At 38.3% G+C, this 25000-nt stretch overlaps 1 protein-coding gene across 1 annotated transcript in view; it reads right to left on the bottom strand.

Moving 5' to 3' along the window:
- inpp5a (inositol polyphosphate-5-phosphatase A) overlaps positions 1-25000 on the bottom strand; it is a 184154-nt gene that overhangs the window by 5641 nt on the left and 153513 nt on the right. The window contains exons 11-13 of the mRNA XM_079854836.1: positions 24792-24866; positions 17064-17137; positions 1438-1549 (exon numbers count right to left, since the gene is read on the bottom strand). Coding sequence (XP_079710962.1) covers positions 1438-1549; positions 17064-17137; positions 24792-24866 — 261 coding nt within the window. The remainder of the gene's footprint in view (positions 1-1437; positions 1550-17063; positions 17138-24791; positions 24867-25000) is intronic.

The raw sequence follows: 25000 nt of genomic DNA on the forward strand, positions 1-25000 counted from the left end.
TATCTCACAATTCTGACTTTATATCTCGCAATTCAGTCTTTATATCTCGCAATTCTGACTTTATATCAAGCAATTCTGACTTTATATCTCTCAATTCTGACTTTATATCTCTCAATTCTGACTTTATATCTCACAATTCTGACTTTATATCTCACAATTCTGACTTTATCTCTCGCAATTCAGTCTTTATATCTCGCAATTCTGACTTTATATCTTGCAATTCTGACTTTATATCTCACAATTCTGACTTTATATCTCGCAATTCTGACTTTATATCTCGCAATTCTGACTTTATATCTCATAATTCTGACTTTATATCTCGCAATTCTTACTTTATATCTCATAATTCTGACTTTATATCTCGCAATTCTTACTTTATATCTTGCAATTCTGACTTTATAACACGCAATTCTGACTTTATTTCTCGCAATTCTGACTTTATATCTTAAATTTTATATTTTATATTTTATTCTGTGGCGGAAACAAGCTTCCATACTTTATCATAACCTGCACTACATCCTTATATTTATTGTTCTTACTGCATATTGTTTCTTATTATTCATAATGTCCATATTGCCACTTATTGTATTGTGTATTATTGTTTATTCTTATTATTCCTACTGGTTATTATGCACCCGCTCGTATCGTTTCTTATGCACTTCTACCGTCTCTCGAGAGGAACGGACAAAATATGAATTTCATAAGATCATGAAACTCAGCTCTGACACACACATCTGGTTTCATCTCAGATCTGAAGATCTATATGATTATATAAGCGGTCTTGCATTGCAATTTTATATTTTTATAATGTTTGCTGAGGCGCAATCATGCTAGTTAGATTTCCACATCAAAAACTGTCATAATGTAGAAATACAAGTCTATTTCCACCCTGATTTTAACAAGATGCAACAAGTCTCCTTTAAGACTTGTAAACGCCCACTGCTATTTGCATATGAAATAAGCATAACTTATGTGGAACCGTGATTATGATTCACAGAATATGTGCATTACAGTTTTATATTTACGTGCACTCCGTCAAATGTCCATTTTAATGTGTTGAGCGCATAATTGCAATTTTGCAAAGTGTAATTAACCCAAAATCATCTAATCCAGACATTTATTAATTAGCATAAAATAAATGCAATGCATCAAAAACTACTGTGATATACATTCAACTGTTTTAAACATGCTTTAAACAACAGATTCATCACGCAGATCAAGAAAACGAGTCATTTTGACAGTTTAGTTTAATTAAAAGCTGATTTTGTTCTGAAACGTAGTGTTTTTAATAGTGCAATCAAGTTAAGTATGATTTCTCAATGCATGGCATCTTTTGCATCAGATTAACGAACAATCTGACCAGATGAAAGACAGAAATGAAGATGTTTGAGGATCTGGCGGAAGGAATGGAGGTTTTCACAGTGTTTGGAGTCTCACCTTCAGGATCAGGTCTTTGGCCGAGGAGGACATGAGGATTCGGTCACACCAGGAGGGACACCGAGTGTTCATGTACTGCTTCCCCTGACTCGAGTCCTCGCTGTACGGGTAACTGCGGACACACACACACAGATCCAGAGTTACGGTGTTAATGATGGCGGTCCTGCATCACATCAGAATCAGTGTGAAGAAACACCAGCACCAGAAACATCCTCATATCGCACATCGGTGGTGATTTATGGTGTTACTTTTATAACAATTAAACACGTTTCCCTGCAAATGCAACGCCACATTTAGTTTTTTGCAATCAGCAAAATATGTGTCTTAAAATGCACTTCAGATTTAAATAATTAATTACAGCATTAATTCAGTACAACAAAAACTATTGTGATTGTGACTTTCAATCGTGTTTTTAAATGTTCTTTAAATAATGTCATTTAAATAATATATTATTCAAATATTACAATATTACAGTGCAAAAATACTGTGATATATATATTTTTTAAATAACACAATTCAGTGCAACAAAAACTACAGCGATGTTAATTTTCCATTGTGTTTTAAACGTGCTTTAAATAATATGATATTTAAATGTTATATTATTTTCTTGAAAATATGAGATTTCTTTTAGCAAAAACTAGTGTAATGGACAATTTCTGTTGTTTTAAATGCACTTTAAATTAAATACTATATTTAAATATTATTAATTATGAGAAACAACTGTAATGTATACTTCCAATTCTGTTTTAAATAATATAATTTATAAATATGTTATTATTTTCTTCAAAATATGAGATTTGTTTGCAAAAATACTGAGATATTTCGCAAATAATGAATTATACTATACAATCAGTTCTACTGTGATGTATATTTTCAATTGTTTTCAAATGTACTTAAAAAAATATATTATGTTATTTAAATATTATATTTATTTCTTCTCATTATGAGATTCTTTTGCAGAAACTACTTTACTTTAAAATAATATAAATAATAAATAACAGCATAAAATAATTTCAGTAAAAGAAAAACGTTCAATGGTGTTTTAAACATGCTTTAAACAGTATAATATTTAAACAATTTTATATATAATTTTTTTTTTTTTCAAAATATGAGATTTTTCTTTGCAAAAACACTGATATTGTGAAAATAATAAACTATACTATAAAATCAGAACATGATGTATTTTTTTTTCAATAGTTTTAAAATGCACTTAAAATAAGCAGCATTTTCTCCTCATTATGCAATGGTTTTGCATTACGACAAGCTAATAATAGTTGAAAATACTTGAAAATAATGCAAAATGCAATTAATTCTACTCTGGTTGACGCTGAGGTGTTTAGAGCAGAGAAGTGCATGTGTTCAATAATTCAAATAATAAATAACAGTATAAAATAATTTCAGTAAAGCAAAAACTCTCAATTGTGTTTTAAATATGCTTTAAATAATATAACACTTGACTTTCTTTATGCAAAATGCAATTAATTGTGCCCTGGTGGAGCTCAGCGCTCGATCGGTGAGAGTTCAGAGCAGAAGCGCATGTGTTCTCGGCTTGCTTTGGTCAATTGAGCATGAAAGCGGATCATCACACGGTTCCCGATCCGCTGCTTTAGTGGTCAAACAACACCATCAGCATCAGCCCAAACTGACCGTCACCGTGGTAACCCAAAGGTCAGGGGTCAAAGAGGGAGGGGAACCAGTTATCCCAGTTATCCCAACACACAGGCCCCCGACCGAGTGGCCAAACAAGACCCGGCGAGGGGCCTTTGCGGAACGCCTGAGCGCAATTAGCATTGATGGCACTTTAAGCATGTGGAAATGAAGGGCAGTTTTGGTATGCTAACGAGAGATGAGTGCGCGGATGAAAGAGGGAGAGAGTGAATGATAGTGGAGGATAGAGAAGGATAATGAGGGATAGAGATGCAGAGTGTGGGAATTAAGGGGCGGGAGGAGCTCTTTAAAGACTGAAGATTTCTTCAGGGTGGCCCAAACAATCCCAAACAATCCCGGACAATCCCGAGAGGAAGTTTATCATGTGATCCTTCAGCCGGATTAAACGGATCTGGATCGGATTGAGCTTTGAAACTGATCTGGGACTGTGAGGCTTGATGGTGTGTGTGACATCAGAGCAAAGATGCATTTGTTTGATCAAGAATACTGTAAAATTGTGAGATATTTTTACCATTTAAAATATATGTTTTCTATGTGAATATACAGTAAAGTTTAATTTATTCCTGTGATCAACAGCATCATTACTCCAGTCTTCAGTGTCACATGATCCTTCAGAAATCACTCTAATATGATGATTTGATGATCAAGACACATTTATGATTATTATCAATGTTCATATTTTTGTGGAAACTGTGATACATTTTATTTTTCAGGATTCTTTGATGAATAGAAAGTTCAAAAGAACAGCATTTATTTTAAACAGAATCTTTTGTACCATAATAAATGTCTTTACTGTCACTTTTGATCAATTTAATGAGTCCTTGATCAAGAAAGTATTTTGTTATATTTATCTTACTTAGCCAAAACTTTTGAATGGAAGTGTATAAACTAGCTCTCTCTCTTACACACACACACACACACACACACACACACACACACACACACACACACACACACACACACACACACACACACACACACACACACACTCTAACTCAACAGTAAACAGCGCGGTGGAGCCTCAGGGTGATTAATGCTGTCGATTAGCCATTATCAGGCAGAGCAAACGCTGCCGCCGGGTGTGTGTGTGTGTGTGTGTGTGTGTGTGTGTGTGTGTGTGAACCGGAGCCCGTCAGACACTATCACACTCGTGCCAAGACTAATTACCCTAATTAATGGGGCCGCGCTGATAAACTCAACAATCGCCCACCTGTGTGTGTTACAGTGAGTGAACAGTTAACCATTCCGCTAACGCTAGCCGCTAACACTCTTACAAGAGCTGTGTGTGTTACAGTGAGTGAACAGTTAACCATTCCGCTAACGCTAGCCGCTAACACTCTTACAAGAGCTGTGTGTGTTACAGTGAGTGAACAGTTAACCATTCCGCTAACGCTAGCCGCTAACACTCTTACAAGAGCTGTGTGTTACAGTGAGTGAACAGTTAACCATTCCACTAACGCTAGCCGCTAACACTCTTACAAGAGCTGTGTGTGTTACAGTGAGTGAACAGTTAACCATTCCGCTAACGCTAGCCGCTAACACTCTTACAAGAGCTGTGTGTTACAGTGAGTGAACAGTTAACCATTCCGCTAACGCTAGCCGCTAACACACTTACAAGAGCTGTGTGTGTTACAGTGAGTGAACAGTTAAACATTCCGCTAACGCTAGCCGCTAACACTCTTACAAGAGCTGTGTGTGTTACAGTGAGTGAACAGTTAACCATTCCGCTAACGCTAGCCGCTAACACTCTTACAAGAGCTGTGTGTGTTACAGTGAGTGAACAGTTAACCATTCCACTAACGCTAGCCGCTAACACACTTACAAGAGCTGTGTGTGTTACAGTGAGTGAACAGTTAACCATTCCGCTAACGCTAGCCGCTAACACTCTTACAAGAGCTGTGTGTTACAGTGAGTGAACAGTTAACCATTCCGCTAACGCTAGCCGCTAACACTCTTACAAGAGCTGTGTGTGTTACAGTGAGTGAACAGTTAACCATTCCGCTAACGCTAGCCGCTAACACTCTTACAAGAGCTGTGTGTGTTACAGTGAGTGAACAGTTAACCATTCCGCTAACGCTAGCCGCTAACACTCTTACAAGAGCTGTGTGTGTTACAGTGAGTGAACAGTTAACCATTCCGCTAACGCTAGCCGCTAACACTCTTACAAGAGCTGTGTGTGTTACAGTGAGTGAACAGTTAACCATTCCACTAACGCTAGCCGCTAACACACTTACAAGAGCTGTGTGTGTTACAGTGAGTGAACAGTTAACCATTCCGCTAACGCTAGCCGCTAACACTCTTACAAGAGCTGTGTGTTACAGTGAGTGAACAGTTAACCATTCCGCTAACGCTAGCCGCTAACACTCTTACAAGAGCTGTGTGTGTTACAGTGAGTGAACAGTTAACCATTCCGCTAACGCTAGCCGCTAACACTCTTACAAGAGCTGTGTGTGTTACAGTGAGTGAACAGTTAACCATTCCACTAACGCTAGCCGCTAACACACTTACAAGAGCTGTGTGTGTTACAGTGAGTGGACAGTTAACCATTCCGCTAACACTAGCCGCTAACACTCTTACAAGAGCTGTGTGTTACAGTGAGTGAACAGTTAACCATTCCGCTAACGCTAGCCGCTAACACACTTACAAGAGCTGTGTGTGTTACAGTGAGTGAACGGTTAACCATTCCGCTAACGCTAGCCGCTAACACACTTACAAGAGCTGTGTGTGTTACAGTGAGTGAACGGTTAACCATTCCGCTAACGCTAGCCGCTAACACTCTTACAAGAGCTGTGTGTTACAGTGAGTGAACAGTTAACCATTCCGCTAACGCTAGCCGCTAACACACTTACAAGAGCTGTGTGTGTTACAGTGAGTGAACGGTTAACCATTCCGCTAACGCTAGCCGCTAACACTCTTACAAGAGCTGTGTGTTACAGTGAGTGAACAGTTAACCATTCCGCTAACGCTAGCCGCTAACACACTTACAAGAGCTGTGTGTTACAGTGAGTGAACAGTTAACCATTCCGCTAACGCTAGCCGCTAACACTCTTACAAGAGCTGTGCGTGTTACAGTGAGTGAACAGTTAACCATTCCGCTAACGCTAGTCGCTAACACTCTTACAAGAGCTGTGTGTGTTACAGTGAGTGAACAGTTAACCATTCCGCTAACGCTAGCCGCTAACACACTTACAAGAGCTGTGTGTTACAGTGAGTGAACAGTTAACCATTCCGCTAACGCTAGCCGCTAACACACTTACAAGAGCTGTGTGTGTTACAGTGAGTGAACAGTTAACCATTCCGCTAACGCTAGTCGCTAACACTCTTACAAGAGCTGTGTGTTACAGTGAGTGAACAGTTAACCATTCCGCTAACGCTAGCCGCTAACACTCTTACAAGAGCTGTGCGTGTTACAGTGAGTGAACAGTTAACCATTCCGCTAACGCTAGTCGCTAACACTCTTACAAGAGCTGTGTGTTACAGTGAGTGAACAGTTAACCATTCCGCTAACGCTAGCCGCTAACACTCTTACAAGAGCTGTGTGTGTTACAGTGAGTGGACAGTTAACCATTCCGCTAACGCTAGCCGCTAACACTCTTACAAGAGCTGTGTGTTACAGTGAGTGAACAGTTAACCATTCCGCTAACGCTAGCCGCTAACACTCTTACAAGAGCTGTGTGTTACAGTGAGTGAACAGTTAACCATTCTGCTAACGCTAGCCACTAACACTCTTACAAGAGCTGTGTTACAGTGAGTGAACAGTTAACCATTCCGCTAACGCTAGCCGCTAACACTGTGAGTGAACAGTTAACCATTCCGCTAACGCTAGCCGCTAACACTCTTACAAGAGCTGTGTGTTACAGTGAGTGAACAGTTAACCATTCTGCTAACGCTAGCCGCTAACACTCTTACAAGAGCTGTGTGTGTTACAGTGAGTGAACAGTTAACCATTCCGCTAACGCTAGCCGCTAACACTCTTACAAGAGCTGTGTTACAGTGAGTGAACAGTTAACCATTCCGCTAACGCTAGCCGCTAACACTCTTACAAGAGCTGTGTGTTACAGTGAGTGAACAGTTAACCATTCCGCTAACGCTAGCCGCTAACACTCTTACAAGAGCTGTGTGTGTTACAGTGAGTGGACAGTTAACCATTCCGCTAACGCTAGCCGCTAACACTCTTACAAGAGCTGTGTGTGTTACAGTGAGTGAACAGTTAACCATTCCACTAACGCTAGCCGCTAACACTCTTACAAGAGCTGTGTGTGTTACAGTGAGTGAACAGTTAACCATTCCGCTAACGCTAGCCGCTAACACTCTTACAAGAGCTGTGTGTGTTACAGTGAGTGAACAGTTAACCATTCCGCTAACGCTAGCCGCTAACACTCTTACAAGAGCTGTGTGTGTTACAGTGAGTGGACAGTTAACCATTCCGCTAACGCTAGCCGCTAACACTCTTACAAGAGCTGTGTTACAGTGAGTGAACAGTTAACCATTCCGCTAACGCTAGCCGCTAACACTCTTACAAGAGCTGTGTGTTACAGTGAGTGAACAGTTAACCATTCCGCTAACGCTAGCCGCTAACACTCTTACAAGAGCTGTGTGTGTTACAGTGAGTGAACAGTTAACCATTCCGCTAACGCTAGCCACTAACACTCTTACAAGAGCTGTGTTACAGTGAGTGAACAGTTAACCATTCCGCTAACGCTAGCCACTAACACTCTTACAAGAGCTGTGTTACAGTGAGTGAACAGTTAACCATTCCGCTAACGCTAGCCGCTAACACTCTTACAAGAGCTGTGTGTGTTACAGTGAGTGGACAGTTAACCATTCCGCTAACGCTAGCCGCTAACACTCTTACAAGAGCTGTGTTACAGTGAGTGAACAGTTAACCATTCCGCTAACGCTAGCCGCTAACACTCTTACAAGAGCTGTGTGTTACAGTGAGTGAACAGTTAACCATTCCGCTAACGCTAGCCGCTAACACTCTTACAAGAGCTGTGTGTGTTACAGTGAGTGAACAGTTAACCATTCCGCTAACGCTAGCCACTAACACTCTTACAAGAGCTGTGTTACAGTGAGTGAACAGTTAACCATTCCGCTAACGCTAGCCACTAACACTCTTACAAGAGCTGTGTTACAGTGAGTGAACAGTTAACCATTCCACTAACGCTAGCCGCTAACACTCTTACAAGAGCTGTGTGTGTTACAGTGAGTGAACAGTTAACCATTCCGCTAACGCTAGCCACTAACACTCTTACAAGAGCTGTGTTACAGTGAGTGAACAGTTAACCATTCCGCTAACGCTAGCCACTAACACTCTTACAAGAGCTGTGTGTGTTACAGTGAGTGAACAGTTAACCATTCCACTAACGCTAGCCGCTAACACTCTTACAAGAGCTGTGTGTGTTACAGTGAGTGGACAGTTAACCATTCCGCTAACGCTAGCCGCTAACACTCTTACAAGAGCTGTGTGTGTTACAGTGAGTGAACAGTTAACCATTCCACTAACGCTAGCCGCTAACACTCTTACAAGAGCTGTGTGTGTTACAGTGAGTGAACAGTTAACCATTCCGCTAACGCTAGCCGCTAACACTCTTACAAGAGCTGTGTGTGTTACAGTGAGTGAACAGTTAACCATTCCGCTAACGCTAGCCGCTAACACTCTTACAAGAGCTGTGTGTGTTACAGTGAGTGAACAGTTAACCATTCCGCTAACGCTAGTCGCTAACACTCTTACAAGAGCTGTGTGTGTTACAGTGAGTGGACAGTTAACCATTCCGCTAACGCTAGCCGCTAACACTCTTACAAGAGCTGTGTTACAGTGAGTGAACAGTTAACCATTCCGCTAACGCTAGCCGCTAACACTCTTACAAGAGCTGTGTGTTACAGTGAGTGAACAGTTAACCATTCCGCTAACGCTAGCCGCTAACACTCTTACAAGAGCTGTGTGTGTTACAGTGAGTGAACAGTTAACCATTCCGCTAACGCTAGCCACTAACACTCTTACAAGAGCTGTGTTACAGTGAGTGAACAGTTAACCATTCCGCTAACGCTAGCCGCTAACACACTTACAAGAGCTGTGTTACAGTGAGTGAACAGTTAACCATTCCGCTAACGCTAGCCGCTAACACTCTTACAAGAGCTGTGTTACAGTGAGTGAACAGTTAACCATTCCGCTAACGCTAGCCGCTAACACTCTTACAAGAGCTGTGTTACAGTGAGTGAACAGTTAACCATTCCGCTAACGCTAGCCGCTAACACTCTTACAAGAGCTGTGTGTGTTACAGTGAGTGAACAGTTAACCATTCCGCTAACGCTAGCCGCTAACACTCTTACAAGAGCTGTGTGTTACAGTGAGTGAACAGTTAACCATTCCGCTAACGCTAGCCGCTAACACTCTTACAAGAGCTTCTGTTCAGACGGTAAAGAATCATCATTTACTCTGTCGAGCAGATCTTCAGGGCGAGTAAATGACGACACAATGATCATTTTCAGTGAACTGTGCCTTTAAGCGGATGTGTGGGTCATGTGACCTGTTATCTTGTTCTACACAATGACAAATAAGTGACAAAGCAAACACTGATTCATTGAGACGCCTGTGTTAATGAGGGCGTATAAACTGAGAACACACACTGAAGGAAACACTGATAACACACACACTATTAATGACAGGGCAGAGGTCACATGACTATTACAGCACAGGATCATGGGATTGGACAGAACTGGAGCTGTCAATCAAATGTAGAGTTGCAAAGGGGTGTGTGTGTGTTGTGCAACAGGAAAAGGGCAATTTCCTCAAATAATGATCTATAATCAAGTCTCTTTATGATTTTTGATTGTGTTGACATCAGATTACAGAGTAAACGAGATCATGATCACGTCTAACGATCTCAGACTCTGATTACAGTCTCTCTCACCTCTGACTCACAGTGATCAGCTCGTGTGGAACAATCCTCATTTAACCATGAAAAGACACAGTGTTCATCATTCATCCTGATGAAGCGATGACACACACACACACACACACACATATATATATATATATATATACACACACGCACACACACACATATATATATACACACACGCACACACACACATATATACACACACACACACACACACACATATATTACACACACGCACACACACATATATATATATACACACACACACACACATATTACACACACGCACACACACATATATATACACACACACATATATACACACACGCACACACATATATATATACGCACACACACACACATATATATATACACACACACACACATATATTACACGCACGCACACACATATATATACGCACACACACACATATATATACACACACATATATACACACACACTCACGCACTCACTCATACACACACACACACACACACACACACTCACACAGAGACACACACACACACACACACACACTCACACAGAGACACACACACACACACACACACACACATATATACACACATACAGAGACACACACTGACTCACTCACACACTCAGTCACTCACAGACAGACACACACACTCACTTACTCACTCACTCACAAACACACACAGACACACACACACCCACACACACTCCCTCTCAGAAACACAGATGAGTGTGTGTTTAAGTGTCACTTCAGCACTAAACGGCCTCAGACTCTTAAAGTCACTTCACAGTGAACGAGTGTTTTGTTCATCAGAAACACTGGATCACGACGTCAGTTTCATGAACACACACACAATCATACACACACACACACACACACACACACACAATCATGCAGTCGATCTGTAAATGACATCAGAGACACTCACAACGAGCTTCACAACACACAGTTACACTCACTATAATCCTGCTCTAGAATGGAGTAATATTAGACATATTTCAGGAGGCACTGGCATTTAACTCTCAAGTAACAATATTCATAACAGATTTAAATTTGAATATACTTTTTTTACATTTCTGTATGGATTAGCATTTAAACATATGGTAACAATATTTGGAATAAATTTAAATATTAATATAATTTTTTTTTTTTTTTTTTTATTGCTGCATGCACTGGCATTTAAATATCAGGTAACAATATTTGGAATAGATTTAAATTTTATTATAAAAATGTGCTTTTTTAAACACATTTTTGGGTGAATTTCTAGCTGATGAGATTTTTTATTATTATTCAAAAAGTATATTTACTATAGGAATTCCAATACATTTAAATATTAATATAAAACATATAGAACTTTTACAGAGATAATATATACGGTACTTTCCCCCATGTTTATAACTGTGTGGATCTCTGAGTAAATGACATTTCAGACACAATACGGCAGATATTTGTGTGCATTTCTGCAGAAAACACGCGGAGGCAAAGGACCAATCAGAGAGAATACCAGCGCTCGTGTTCAATCAGCTCTGCGGACCGGAACTAACGTCTGGATAATAATGCCATCCTCCACACAGCAGACACAGGCCCGTCGCGCAAATCAACACAACGCAAATTAATCCTTTATTAATAAGCACACGAGTTTCATCGGAGTGAAAGTAAACAACACACACACACATCCACTCCAGAAAGTACCGCGGTAAAGAGACGCCCGAAGCCGAGTCTCGACATCCTCACCAAACGGTGAAGAATAACTGTACATGACCTCCGACCCTTCACACACACACACACACACATCTCACGACCCGCCGGCCAGAACAACCTCAGCCGTCTAGACTCCACACACACACACACACACACACACACACACACACGATCACTGTAACCCGGTTAGTGAAACAAACCGCACTCTCTCCTCATCCTGGGAATATTGCGACTCAATTTCTGCATTGATTTTACGGAGCGAGTCTTACAGTAAAATCATAAAGCTCTGCATCCCATCAGTCACTGAACATCTTCCTCATTTACTCTGAAGATGAATATAATCGTGTGCATTAATGAGTTCTGAGGGTGTTTAAAACACTATTTATTTATTTATTTTTATTTTGGAATACAATAGCATTCAAAAGAAATTAATAGGACACATTAAATTGATCGAAAGTGACTTTTATAATGTTACAAAAGATTCTCTTTCAGATAAAAGCTGTTCTTTTGAACTTTCTGTTCATCAAAGAATCCTGTAATAAAAATGTAAATAACTGCTTTCAACACATCAAATGTTTCTTGATCATCAAATCCTCATATTAGAGTGATTTCTGAAGGATCATGTGACACTGAAGACTGGAGTAATGATGCTGTTGATCACAGGAATAAATTACACTTTACTGTATATTCACATAGAAAACTGATGATTTACATTACAATAATATTTACTGTTTTTATTGTATTTTTGATCAGATAAATGCAGCTTTGATGAGAAGAAGAGACTTCTTACAAATCTTATTAAACCCAAACCTGTATATAGCAGTGTACTGAATGACTACCATATTAATATTCCATAATTTTATTATAATTTCACCTTCAAAGTATCATGACTTTTCCAGGCATTCATAAATTACTGGATAAGAGTTAAACAAACACAAATCTTTTTTTATAGATTTGTTGATATTAGTTAATAATAATAATACTAATTAATTAGCTCAGTTAATCAAAGGATGTTGCATTTGTCATTTGCATGTTTGCATGATATTAATCTGAATTTATTAATATTTCCATTAGTATTGAGTTTAAGACAAATCCCGATTCCCAAACGAGTTAAAGGGACATTTGCTGCATGTAAACATCTCAGACTGAGAGAAGTTGTGGAAACACTTTACAATAAGGTTCATTATTTAACATTATATAATGTATTAACTAACATGAACAATGAGCAACACGTGTTACAGTATTTATTAATCTCTGTTAATGTTAGTTAATAATAATCCAGCTGTTCATTGTTTGTTCATGTTAGCTCACAGTGCATTAACTAATGTTAACAAATACAACCTTTGATTTCAATGACGTATTAGTAAATGCTGAAATTAATATTAACTAAGATTAATAAATGCTGAAGAAATATTGTTCATTATTAGTTCATGTTAACTAATAAAGCTTAATGTAAAGTGTTACCAATCGTTTTCTAAAGATTACACTGAGAATAACTAGAAACATTAACACTACTTTAACTGTTCTTCATGTGTATGATTCGCGATCCTCCGATGTGTGTGTGATGTGTGTGTGTAACTAGATCTCCACACTATAATAGAGCGCGTCTGCATAACCAGGGTTTTGTTATTGATGTGTTTATGATTGTGTGTGTGTGTGTGTGTCTCACTGATGGCCTCAGTCGGCTCGACTCCAGCGCCAGGAGCTGGCGGGACACGGTCAAATTCCACACATCGGTGTGTGAGCGCTGGACGTGTAAAGGGTCACTCACACACACACACACACACACACACACACACACAGATCCTCAGCGCCTTTCTTCTGCTTTACAACATTCTCTCACACACACGGAGCATCAGCGACGAGATTAAAACACGTGCCGAAACACAACAAACATGCTCAACACACACAGGAGTCGTCGAGTACCGCGGTGTTTATTAATGACGCACAGGTTCTGTAGCGTATTTTGGTATTTACTACCATTTTAAAAGTGCTTTTTTTTTAAAGAAATTAATACTTTTATTCATCAAGGACATCAAAATGACTTTAAAGATATTTATAATGTTACAAAAGATTCAAATAAATGCTGTTCTTCTGAACTTTCTATTCATCAAAGAATCATGTCAAATAAAATGTATCAGAGTTTCAGTAAAAAATATGAACTGTTTTCATAAATTTCATAATTTTTTAAAAGAAATTAATACTTTTATTCATCAAGGCTGCGTTAAATGGATCAAAAGTGACTTCAATAGTGAAAGATATTTATAATGTTACAAAAGACTCAAATAAATGCTGCTCTTTTGAACTTTCTATTCATCAAAGAATCATGAGAAAATGTATCAGTTTCCACAGAAATACGAGTTTTCATAAATTTGATGAATTGACAAAACTGACGAAATATGTAAATTTTATTATGAAATTCAAGTGGCATGTGAACCGATCCTCTCTTCCTCTTTACTACTAGTTATAGCACAAATGAATCATTTATTATCATTTATTAAATCTGTCACGGAATCAAGTCATTTATGGACGAGCTCGACCGGTCACGGGTTCATGAGCGGATCACATGTGAAGCTTGGATAAAATGAACATCATGTAAATGCATTAGTATCTGATACCATGGTCATGCACACACACACACACACACACACACACACACACACATGCAGCTGTAAATGTGACTGAACGTAAAGGGTGTGCAAAAAATAAGCAAAAGAACAGATCTGTGATGAAGATGCAGTGAAGATCCTGTGTGTGTGTGTGTGTGTGTGTGTGTGTGTGTGTGTGTGAGAGAGAGAGTGAGTGAGTGTGAGAGAGAGAGAGTGTGTGTGTGTGTGTGTGCGTGTGAGAGAGTGTGTGAGTGTGTGTGTGTGTGTGTGTGTGCGTGTGTGTGTGTGTATGTGTGTGTGCGTGTGAGTGAGTGAGTGTGTGTGTGTGTGTGTGTGTGTGTAAGTGTAAGAGAGTGTGTGTGTGTGTGTGTGTGTGTGTGAGAGAGTGAGTGAGTGTAAGAGTGTGTGTGTGAGTGTGTGTGTGTGAGAGAGGGAGTGAGTGAGTGAGTGAGTGTGTGAGTGTGTGTGTGTGTGTGTGTGTGTGTGTGTGTGTGTGTGTGTGAGAGAGAGAGTGTGTGAGTGTATGTGTGTGTGTGTGTGTGTGTGTGTGCGCGCATGCGTGTGTGAGTGTATAAGTGTGTGTGACCTCGACGGCCTCTTATATAAGTACACAGATGGCGAGGCGTGTTTCTGTATGACAAAGAACAATCGCTGCTTCTTGATCACTGAGAGGCGTATCTGACAGCGCGCGCGTGTGTGTGTGTGTGTGTGTGTGTGTGTGAGAGAGTTCAGTCGTCTCTATTCATTCACCTCAGACTATAACAGATACAGCACGCATCCAATCACGTCTAACACACTCATTAGCGGCTTCATATTGAGAAGAGCACGTGAACTTCCAGTGGTCAGACAAACACACACACCCTTCATAAATCCACCTGTCCCTTCAGTAAACTCACAGACACACACACACACACACACCCTCCTCGCAGCCGCACTTCATCAAGTAATTATTGTTTGATTACAGCGCTTCATTATCAGCTCTGATTGAGTCAAAGGTCGAGCATTATTAGTTGGTCCGCGCTGAACATCAGAGTTTCGCGTCACACACACACACACACACACACACACACACACACACACACCGCTCTGAAAGGGCTAATTGTAAATTCATTTGTTTGAGGAAGATCCTCTATGGCTGGAGAATATTAAGGGTCACACTGTGATGATCTGATTATACATGCTTTACAAATCAGGAGAGCTTCCGTCAGCATTAACATTACTGTGAAAAAACATGAATATAGATATGAATTTATGAGACAAAAGCACACACTACTCAACCTGAGTAAGAACAGATTTAGAAGAAGAAAGGTTTAGGTTTGTAATTAACTAAATATTACTATTAATGTAATGATAATAAGTATTATTATTAAAATACAATCATTATTATTAAATACTTTTATACATTTACATTTTTTCAACTTAAATTAAAATAAATTGTATTATCATTATTATCATTATTATTATGTTAATGTAATAATTATTTTTATAAATAATAGCATTAATAATACAATATTATTATTAAAAATACAATAGTTATTTAAATATATTAATAAAACTATATTTATACAATTAAAACAATAAATGATTTTATAATAATTTATTATAAAATAAAATAAAAATAATTATAAAATTATCTGATAAATTATAAAATAATATTTTTATCATCATCACCATCATTTTAAACTTTATAAGTAAAAGACATGTCTAAACATTATACATTAAAATAATGAATATTATTAATATCATCAACTTTATAAATCAATATATTTATTAACTTAATAAATTGTTATTATTGTTATTGTAGTGTTTATTATAATAAAACACATTATAAATGTTATAAATTAAAACAATAATAATAATTATTATTAACTTTATAAATTAATATTCATCAATATTGTAAATTATTATTATTATAATTATTATGCTTTAAAATTATATTATTATTATTATTAATATTATAAAATGTATTAATTTCATATATTTCTTATCATATTAAATTATATTAATGTTATTATTATTAATAATATTATTCAATTAAATCATATATCTAAAAACGTTATCCATTATTATTTTATACAAATCAGAGAGAATCAGCGCATGAAAGTGGATTTCTGAGTCCGGTGTAACATCGTGAGTGTTCTGGTCAGGTCATGTAGACATGAGGAGGCGTGTTGGTCATGTGTGTGCTAAGCGTGTGCTAAGCGTGTGCTAAGTGTGTGCTAAGCGTGTGCTAAGCGTGTCCTAAATGCGTGCTAAGCGTGGGCTAAGCGTGTGCTAAGCATGTGTTAAGCGTGTGTTAAGCATGTGCTAAGTGTGTGCTAAGTGTGTTAAGCGTGTGCTAAACGTGCTTTAAGCATGTGCTAAGCGTGTGTTAAGCGTGTTAAGCGTGCGTTAAGCGTGTGTTAAGCGTGTGCTAATCGTGTGCTAAGCGTGTGTTAAGCGTGTGCTAAATGTGTGTTAAGCGTGTGCTAAGTGTGTGTTAAGCGTGTGCTAAGTGTGCGTTAAGCGTGTGCTAAGTGTGCATTAAGCATGTGTTAAGCATGTGCTAATCGTGTGCTAAGCGTGTGTTAAGCATGTGCTAATCCTGTGCTAAGCGTGTGTTAAGCATGTGCTAAGTGTGTGTTAAGCATGTGTTAAGCGTGTGTTAAGCTTGTGCTAAGCTTGTGCTAAGTGTGTGTTAAGCGTGTGCTAAGTGTGTGTTAAGCTTGTGCTAAGCTTGTGCTAAGCGTGTGTTAAGTGTGTGTTCGTACCTCGGAGGAAACGAGATGTCCAGCTCATGAAGACGCTCCTTAAACACACACAGCTCTCGGTCAAACTCTAGAAGCTGGAGACAAACACACAAAAACAGAAAGACAGTCATGTTAAATATATAATATACACACAATAGACTTTTCATCTTTTCCAATTAATTCAAAATTTCTTTATTGGCATGACTGTAAATAATACAATACTGCCAACGCTTGGAATACATAGAATAATAACAAAACATCAAAATAATAGAAGAAAATATTATAACATAACTTAAATTTAAATAAACAGTAACAAATTAGAACATGAGTGAAAGTTTGATACCACAGTGTTTTAACACACACACACACACACACACACACTACTGAGGGTCACTGTGGTGGACTTTTTCACTGACATCAAAACGATGAACTCATTAACATATGTCCGCCCACATTTACATATCAACACTGATTCAGTATTCAGCAACATCCTGTCCTGATGAATACACACACACACACACACACACACACACACACACACACACACACACACACACACAGGGCCAATCACAACACAGGTCATTCACATATATACAACAATTTGATTAAGCCAGAGAAGTGCAGCATTTGATCTCGACTCTGTGTGTCTGTGTGTGTGTGTGTGTGTGTGTGTGTGTGTGTGTGTGTGTGTGTGTGTGTGTGTGTGTGTGTGTGTGTGTGTGTTGCATGCACACGTATGACAGCTTCCGTGTCATGCACCGTGTGTGTTCATCAATCATTTCCCAGCTGTCCTCTCTGTCTGAGACACTGAGACTCTAAAGTCATTAATCAAACACTGCAGAATAATTAGCCTGGATGTGTACACATTAATTATGAGAAGAATAATCAACAGGTGTACATGACACCTTCACTGTATGTGTGTGTATGTGTGTGTGTGTGTGTGTGTGTGTGTGTGTGACAGACAACTATCAGCACTAACTAATTAAGTCACACATAAACACAAACACTGCACACATCAAAGGGAGTTTATTTATAGATCAAATAATCACACACACACACACACACACACACACACACTTGATTTTGTGCATAAAACTGCCTCCAGAAGAGAGTTTAATGTGACAAAACCTCCTTTTGCTGATGTTCTCAAAGATACAAACTAATTCATATGGTTTTTGAGTCAGTCAGAAGTTATTATAATTCACTTTAACATGTTCTTCTTTAGATAAACGTGTGTGTGTGTGTGTGTGTGTGTGTGTGTGTGTGTGTGTGTGTGTGTGTGTGTGTGTGTGTGTGTGTGTGTGTGTGTGTTGTTATTTGAGCATGCAGTGAGGTGTGCAGTGAGGTGTTCAGCGGCGCCTGCAGTTCAGGAGGGCATATGAACAACATTCATCACTTTACACACACAAACACACAAGTTATACTTCCATTGTCACATACATTTTTTGTTATACCCACACTGATACACAGGCATTTTTGTTATCAACAGCTATGATGCAAGGTATACTTTATTAAGATATTTCATAATTTAAACCACATTCAAGAAATAAGTGTGTTATTGTGCATGTATTGATATAAATGTGATATTGGCATGTGTTTATATAAATGTGATATTGTGCATGTGATATTGTGCATGTGATATTGTGCATGTATTGATATAAATGTGATATTGTGAATGTGATATTGTGCATGTGTTTATATAAATGTGATATTGGCATGTGATGTGCATGTGTTTATATAAATGTGATATTGTGCATGTGATGTGCATGTGTTTATATAAATGTGATATTGTGCATGTGATATTGTGTATGTGATATTGTGCATGTGTTTATATATAAATGTGATATTGTGCATGTGTTGATATAAATGTGATATTGGCATGTGATGTGCATGTGTTTATATAAATGTGATATTGTGCATGTGATATTGTGTATGTGATATTGTGCATGTGTTTATATATAAATGTGATATTGTGCATGTGTTTATATAAATGTGATATTGGCATGTGATGTGCATGTGTTTATATAAATGTGATATTGTGCATGTGATATTGTGTATGTGATATTGTGCATGTGTTTATATATAAATGTGATATTGTGCATGTGTTGATATAAATGTGATATTATGCATGTGATATTGTGTATGTGATATTGTGCATGTGATATTGGCATGTGTTTATATAAATGTGATATTGTGCATGTGATGTTGTGCATGTGTTGATATAAATGTGATATTGTGCATGTGATGTTGTGCATGTGTTGATATAAATGTGATATTGTGCATGTGATGTTGTGTATGTGATATTGTGCATGTGATATTGTGTATGTGATGTTGTGCATGTGATATTGGCATGTGTTTATATAAATGTGATATTGTGCATGTGATATTGTGTATGTGATATTGTGCATGTGTTTATATATAAATGTGATATTGTGCATGTGTTGATATAAATGTGATATTATGCATGTGATATTGTGTATGTGATATTGTGCATGTGATATTGGCATGTGTTTATATAAATGTGATATTGTGCATGTGATATTGGCATGTGTTTATATAAATGTGATATTGTGCATGTGATGTTGTGCATGTGTTGATATAAATGTGATATTGTGCATGTGATATTGGCATGTGTTTATATAAATGTGATATTGTGCATGTGATGTTGTGCATGTGTTGATATAAATGTGATATTATGCATGTGATATTGTGTATGTGATATTGTGCATGTGATATTGTGCATGTGATATTGTGTATGAGATATTGTGCATGTGTTGATGTGCATATGATGATGTGATATTGTGAATGTGATTGTGCATATGAATGTGTCGTTGATGTGCATATGATGTTGTGCATGTGATATTGTGCATGTTGATGTAAATGTGATTTTGTGCATATGAATGTGTTGTTGATGTGCATGTGTAGATGTGTTGTGTTGTTGTAAACGTTCAGTAACTCATTGAGCCGCTAGAGACCCACACGCTGAAATTTCACACTACATTTGATGCGGGTCAATTAAGCCGAATGATTTGCTGCTCTGGTGGGTCACAGTAAACCCGTCTCACTCCAGCGTATCTAGAGCTCACGATCCGTCAGCGCCAATGACCTTGACAGTGTGTGTGTGTGTGTGTGTTTGTGAAGGAGACCAACATCCTCGAGCTCACAGCCGAACACCACATATAAATAAAAAAAAAAAACTCCTCCAAGCGTCTGGCTGGAAATCACGATCTCAGTCCAATAAACACACGGCATCTTAAATCAGTTCTCGCTGATGGACCGAAAGCAGAGTCACCGCGAGAGACTCGTGTGGGACGTCCAGTTCACCGGATCCTGCCATAATTGTGCGTTGATTTATGTATCGTCAAATAAGAGCTCTGACAACAGCTGATGCCATTAAAGACCATCAATAAGAGCCGGGTGAGAGGTCATTTAATTTGAGTTTTACACCACACACTTTACTTTCATTGCAGCAGCCATATTTCCACTGTATTTATGACAAACATTATTTTCAGTATATACCAGTAGACATGAGCGCACACACACACACATGCACTCACACACACACACTCAAACACACACACAGACACACACATTCACACACACACACACACACACACACACACACACCTGATCAACTTTATACCTCAATGTTCAAAAGTTAAAGCTAATGAAATATTACAGCATGTTTGTTTAATTCATAGTAATTTTGGTGCTCAAATGTCAGGAAATTTCCAACAATGCACCGGATTTATAATTCCTCTTGTTTCCTTCTTTAGTATTTTTGGTAACACTTTAAGGTTTATTAGTTAACATTAATTAACTACCTTAGTTAACAAACTAAGAATGAACAATACTTCTACAGCATTTATTAATCTTAGCTAATATTAATTTCAACATTTACTGATACATTATTAAAATCAAAGGTTGTATTTGTTAACATTAGTTAATGCACTGTGAACTAACATGAACAAACAATGAAGAGCTGGATTATTATTAACTAACATTAACAGAGATTAATAAATACAGTAACACATGTGTTGCTCATTGTTAGTTCATGTTAGTTAATACATTGAATAATGTTTACTAATGAACCTTATAAAGTGTTTTTCCCGTTTTTTTCCTTTTGATTTTTCTCTTTAGGTCTAATAAAGAGCATAAGATAAACAGGATTAGTGTTTAGACTATCCATCCACTGAAATATGTTATGTTATGGCCAATAATCAATATGAATCTGTCTTTAAAAAGAAAGAAAATCCAGCATTTAAACACTGATTAATCTACAAACTACAGTATGATAATGTAGAGAATGTGGAGATTATCATTTCTGAAACCTGTTTTTGGAAACAACGAGCAGAGATGATGATTTGATCACAATATCACTGTAATCAGGCTGATAAAAACACAGACACTGAATTATCATGAAACCAGTGGTTGAGTGGAGTATTTTTTTTAAGTTGTAAGTTAATCCGTAAACATTAATTCAGGTATGAAGTAAAAAAAAAAAAAAACTAGTACTATAGTAAAAATGAATAGTTAACCTATAGTTAAATCAACCCATTATGCTGGGTTAAATAAACAACCCAATTTTCTGGGTAAAATTAACCCAACATGTGTTCTGTCCTATATTTACCCAGCCCTGGGGTTGAAAACAGCCCAAATTGGGTTATTTTTAACCCAGTGTTTTTCAGCGTGAATAAAAGCACTGAAACTGGCCCGATATGATCGTCTCTGTGAGATTCTCGACGCACGCGGTGCCGGTTTGATTAGCGATGCTACGGCTTCTGCGCGGATGACAGGAGAAATATGGCGCGGGACGGATGAGAGGCTCCTGTTATTTATTTATTTATTCGGACTCTTAAAAACTGCAGTTTGAGCGATGTAGCGGTGTGTGTTCGCATGAGGAGGAGAGACGGAAAAGTTCATCACTCGTTCCGGATTCCCTCGGATCCACCTGATAAAGTTTCAATAAAGAGACACTGAAGGAAAATCAATGAGAGTTAGTGGGCTTCCTTCATTCATTCAGCACACACACACACACACACACACACACACACACACACACGCACGCACACACGCAGCCCCTCGACGCAACGGCCCAGCAGAAATTTAATCTTCCCAAATCCTCATCAGAGCGCTCCATCCTCAGCGCCTGACAGCCACACGGATAATTAATTATACAATTTCGATGGCTCTATCGACTAAACAAACCTATTAATCATCGCAAAAGTCAATAGGCATGGACGTATTCAATCATGTCCTGACCAATGATTACTCCTTTCAAAATACAATAATTATTTTCGAGAGCTGCCTCGAATTAAATTTCTGTCAAGCCGGTACAAGTCTAGTGTTTGATGAAGGATTCTGGGAGAACAGGGACATCCGTCGTTCTGGAGGCCAGTTTGTTTTCCAGGATCATAAGATGGTGTTTAAGTAGAGCATGACCATCAGATTATCTCTCTGTGCCATCAGAGCATCCATCACACACACACACACACACACACTCTCTCATACACACACACACACACACACACACACACACACACACACACACACACACACACTCTCACTCTCATATACACACACATACACATTCACTCTCACACACATACACACACACAGACACTCATATACACACACACACACTCTCATATACACACACACTCTCATATAAAACACACGCACACACACACACAAACTCTAATATAAACACACACACACAAACTCTCATATACACACACACACACACTCATACATACATACACACACACTCATATATACACACACAATCATATACACACACACTCACATACACATTAAAATACAAACACAGACACACACATACATACACTCATAAACAAACACATTCATACACACACACACTCATATACACACACGCTCAAACACACACACACTCTCATAAACACACACACACACACACACTCTCATACACATACACACTCACATACACATTCAAATACAAACACAGAAACATTCATATACACACATAGTACTCATATACACACACATTCATACACACACACGCTCAAAAACACACACAAACACACTCACTCACATATTCACACACTCATACACATTTATACACACAAACACACTCACTCACTCACATATTCACACACTCATACACATTTATACACATACAAAAATACACACACACTCAGTCACACACATTCATAAACACTTGCACACACACACACACACACAAAAACAGATATTCATACACACACACACTCACTCACTCACAGACATACCACACACACACACTCACTCACACATACATACACACACACACACACAGAAAGTTCAAAGGTTGTTGATTTAGAGTATTATTATTAAAGCTTTACAAAAACAAAATGCATAAGTGTGTTCGGTGTGAGCAACCCTAATGAGGTCTGAGGTGTAAAGATGTTTCTAAGCGTTTTTAATGCTTCTGTTTCTTCTGCTCGTGACTGTTATAGTGAATAAATATTAGTTGTGTTAGAGTTCGATCCGAGACCCACATCAACATTTAATTTTTTTTTTAGGAAATAACCACTAATTTAAAATGCTAAATGGAAATGAATGCAATATTATTATTTGAATTATGTGTATTAAATCCCACAGATGCGCATATTTTGAGGTCAGATCTCTTGATGAGGGAAGATCATAACATCTGTATCACATCTGTAACGTGCCTGTAACACGCCTGTAACGTCTGTAACACGCCTGTAACACGTCTGTAATGTCTGTAAACACGTCTCTAACGTCTGTAACGTGTCTCTAACACGTCTGTAACGTCTGTAACACGTCTTTAAAGTCTGTAACACGTCTCTAACGCGCCTGTAATGTCTGTAACACATCTCTAATGTCTGTAACGCGCCTGTAACACGTCTGTAACACGTCTGTAATGTCTGTAAACACGTCTCTAACGTCTGTAACGTGTCTCTAACACGTCTGTAACGTCTGTAACACTCCTGTAACACGTCTTTAATGTCTGTAACACGTCTCTAACGTCTGTAACGCGCCTGTAACACGTCTGTAACGTCTGTAAACCGTCTGTAACGCCTGTAACATCTGTAACATGTCTCTAACACGTCTGTAACGCCTGTAACTTCTGTAACATGTCTCTAACACGTCTATAACGCCTGTAACGTCTGTAACGTGTCTCTAACACGTCTGTAACATCTGTAACACTCCTGTAACACGTCTTTAATGTCTGTACCACGTCTCTAACGTCTGTAACGCGCCTGTAACACGTCTGTAATGCCTGTAAACCGTCTGTAACGCCTGTAACATCTATAACGTGTCTCTAACACGTCTGTAATGTCTGTAAACACGTCTCTAACGTCTGTAACACGCCTGTAACATCTGTAACGTCTGTAAAACGTCTGTAACACATCTGTGACATCTGTAAAGTGTCTCTAACACATCTGTAACGTCTGTAACACGTCTGTAACGTTTGTAACACATATCTAACGTCTGTAACACCTGTAACAAATCTGTAACGCCTGTAGCACGTCTGTAACGCCTGTAACACCTGTAACACGTCTGTAACGTCCGTAAAATGCCTGTAACACGCCTGTAACGTGTCTGTAACATCTGTAAAGTCTGTAACATCTGTATCTACCATCACATCCAGTGTTCATATAATTATCTTAAACTCTCAGTCAAACGGCTCTTTCAGGAACATACAATCAAACATTCATGCTTTTATAAAAGAAACCCAAATGTCATCAAGAGCTCGACACAAACCTGCGTTCCATTGTTTTCCCGGAAAACGTCCTGGTTAATGTAGTGAAATAACTTCTTCTCCAGCTGTAGGAGGACCTGAGACACACACACACACACACACACACACACACACACACACACACACACACACACACACACAGTCAATATGAATCTGAACATCATCTAATATTACAACTGAAGTGTGTGTCACTGGTAAAGTCTTTAAGAAT

This window comes from Squalius cephalus (assembly GCF_949319135.1).
Source record: "Squalius cephalus genome assembly, chromosome: 21".
Lineage (NCBI taxonomy): Eukaryota > Metazoa > Chordata > Actinopteri > Cypriniformes > Leuciscidae > Squalius > Squalius cephalus.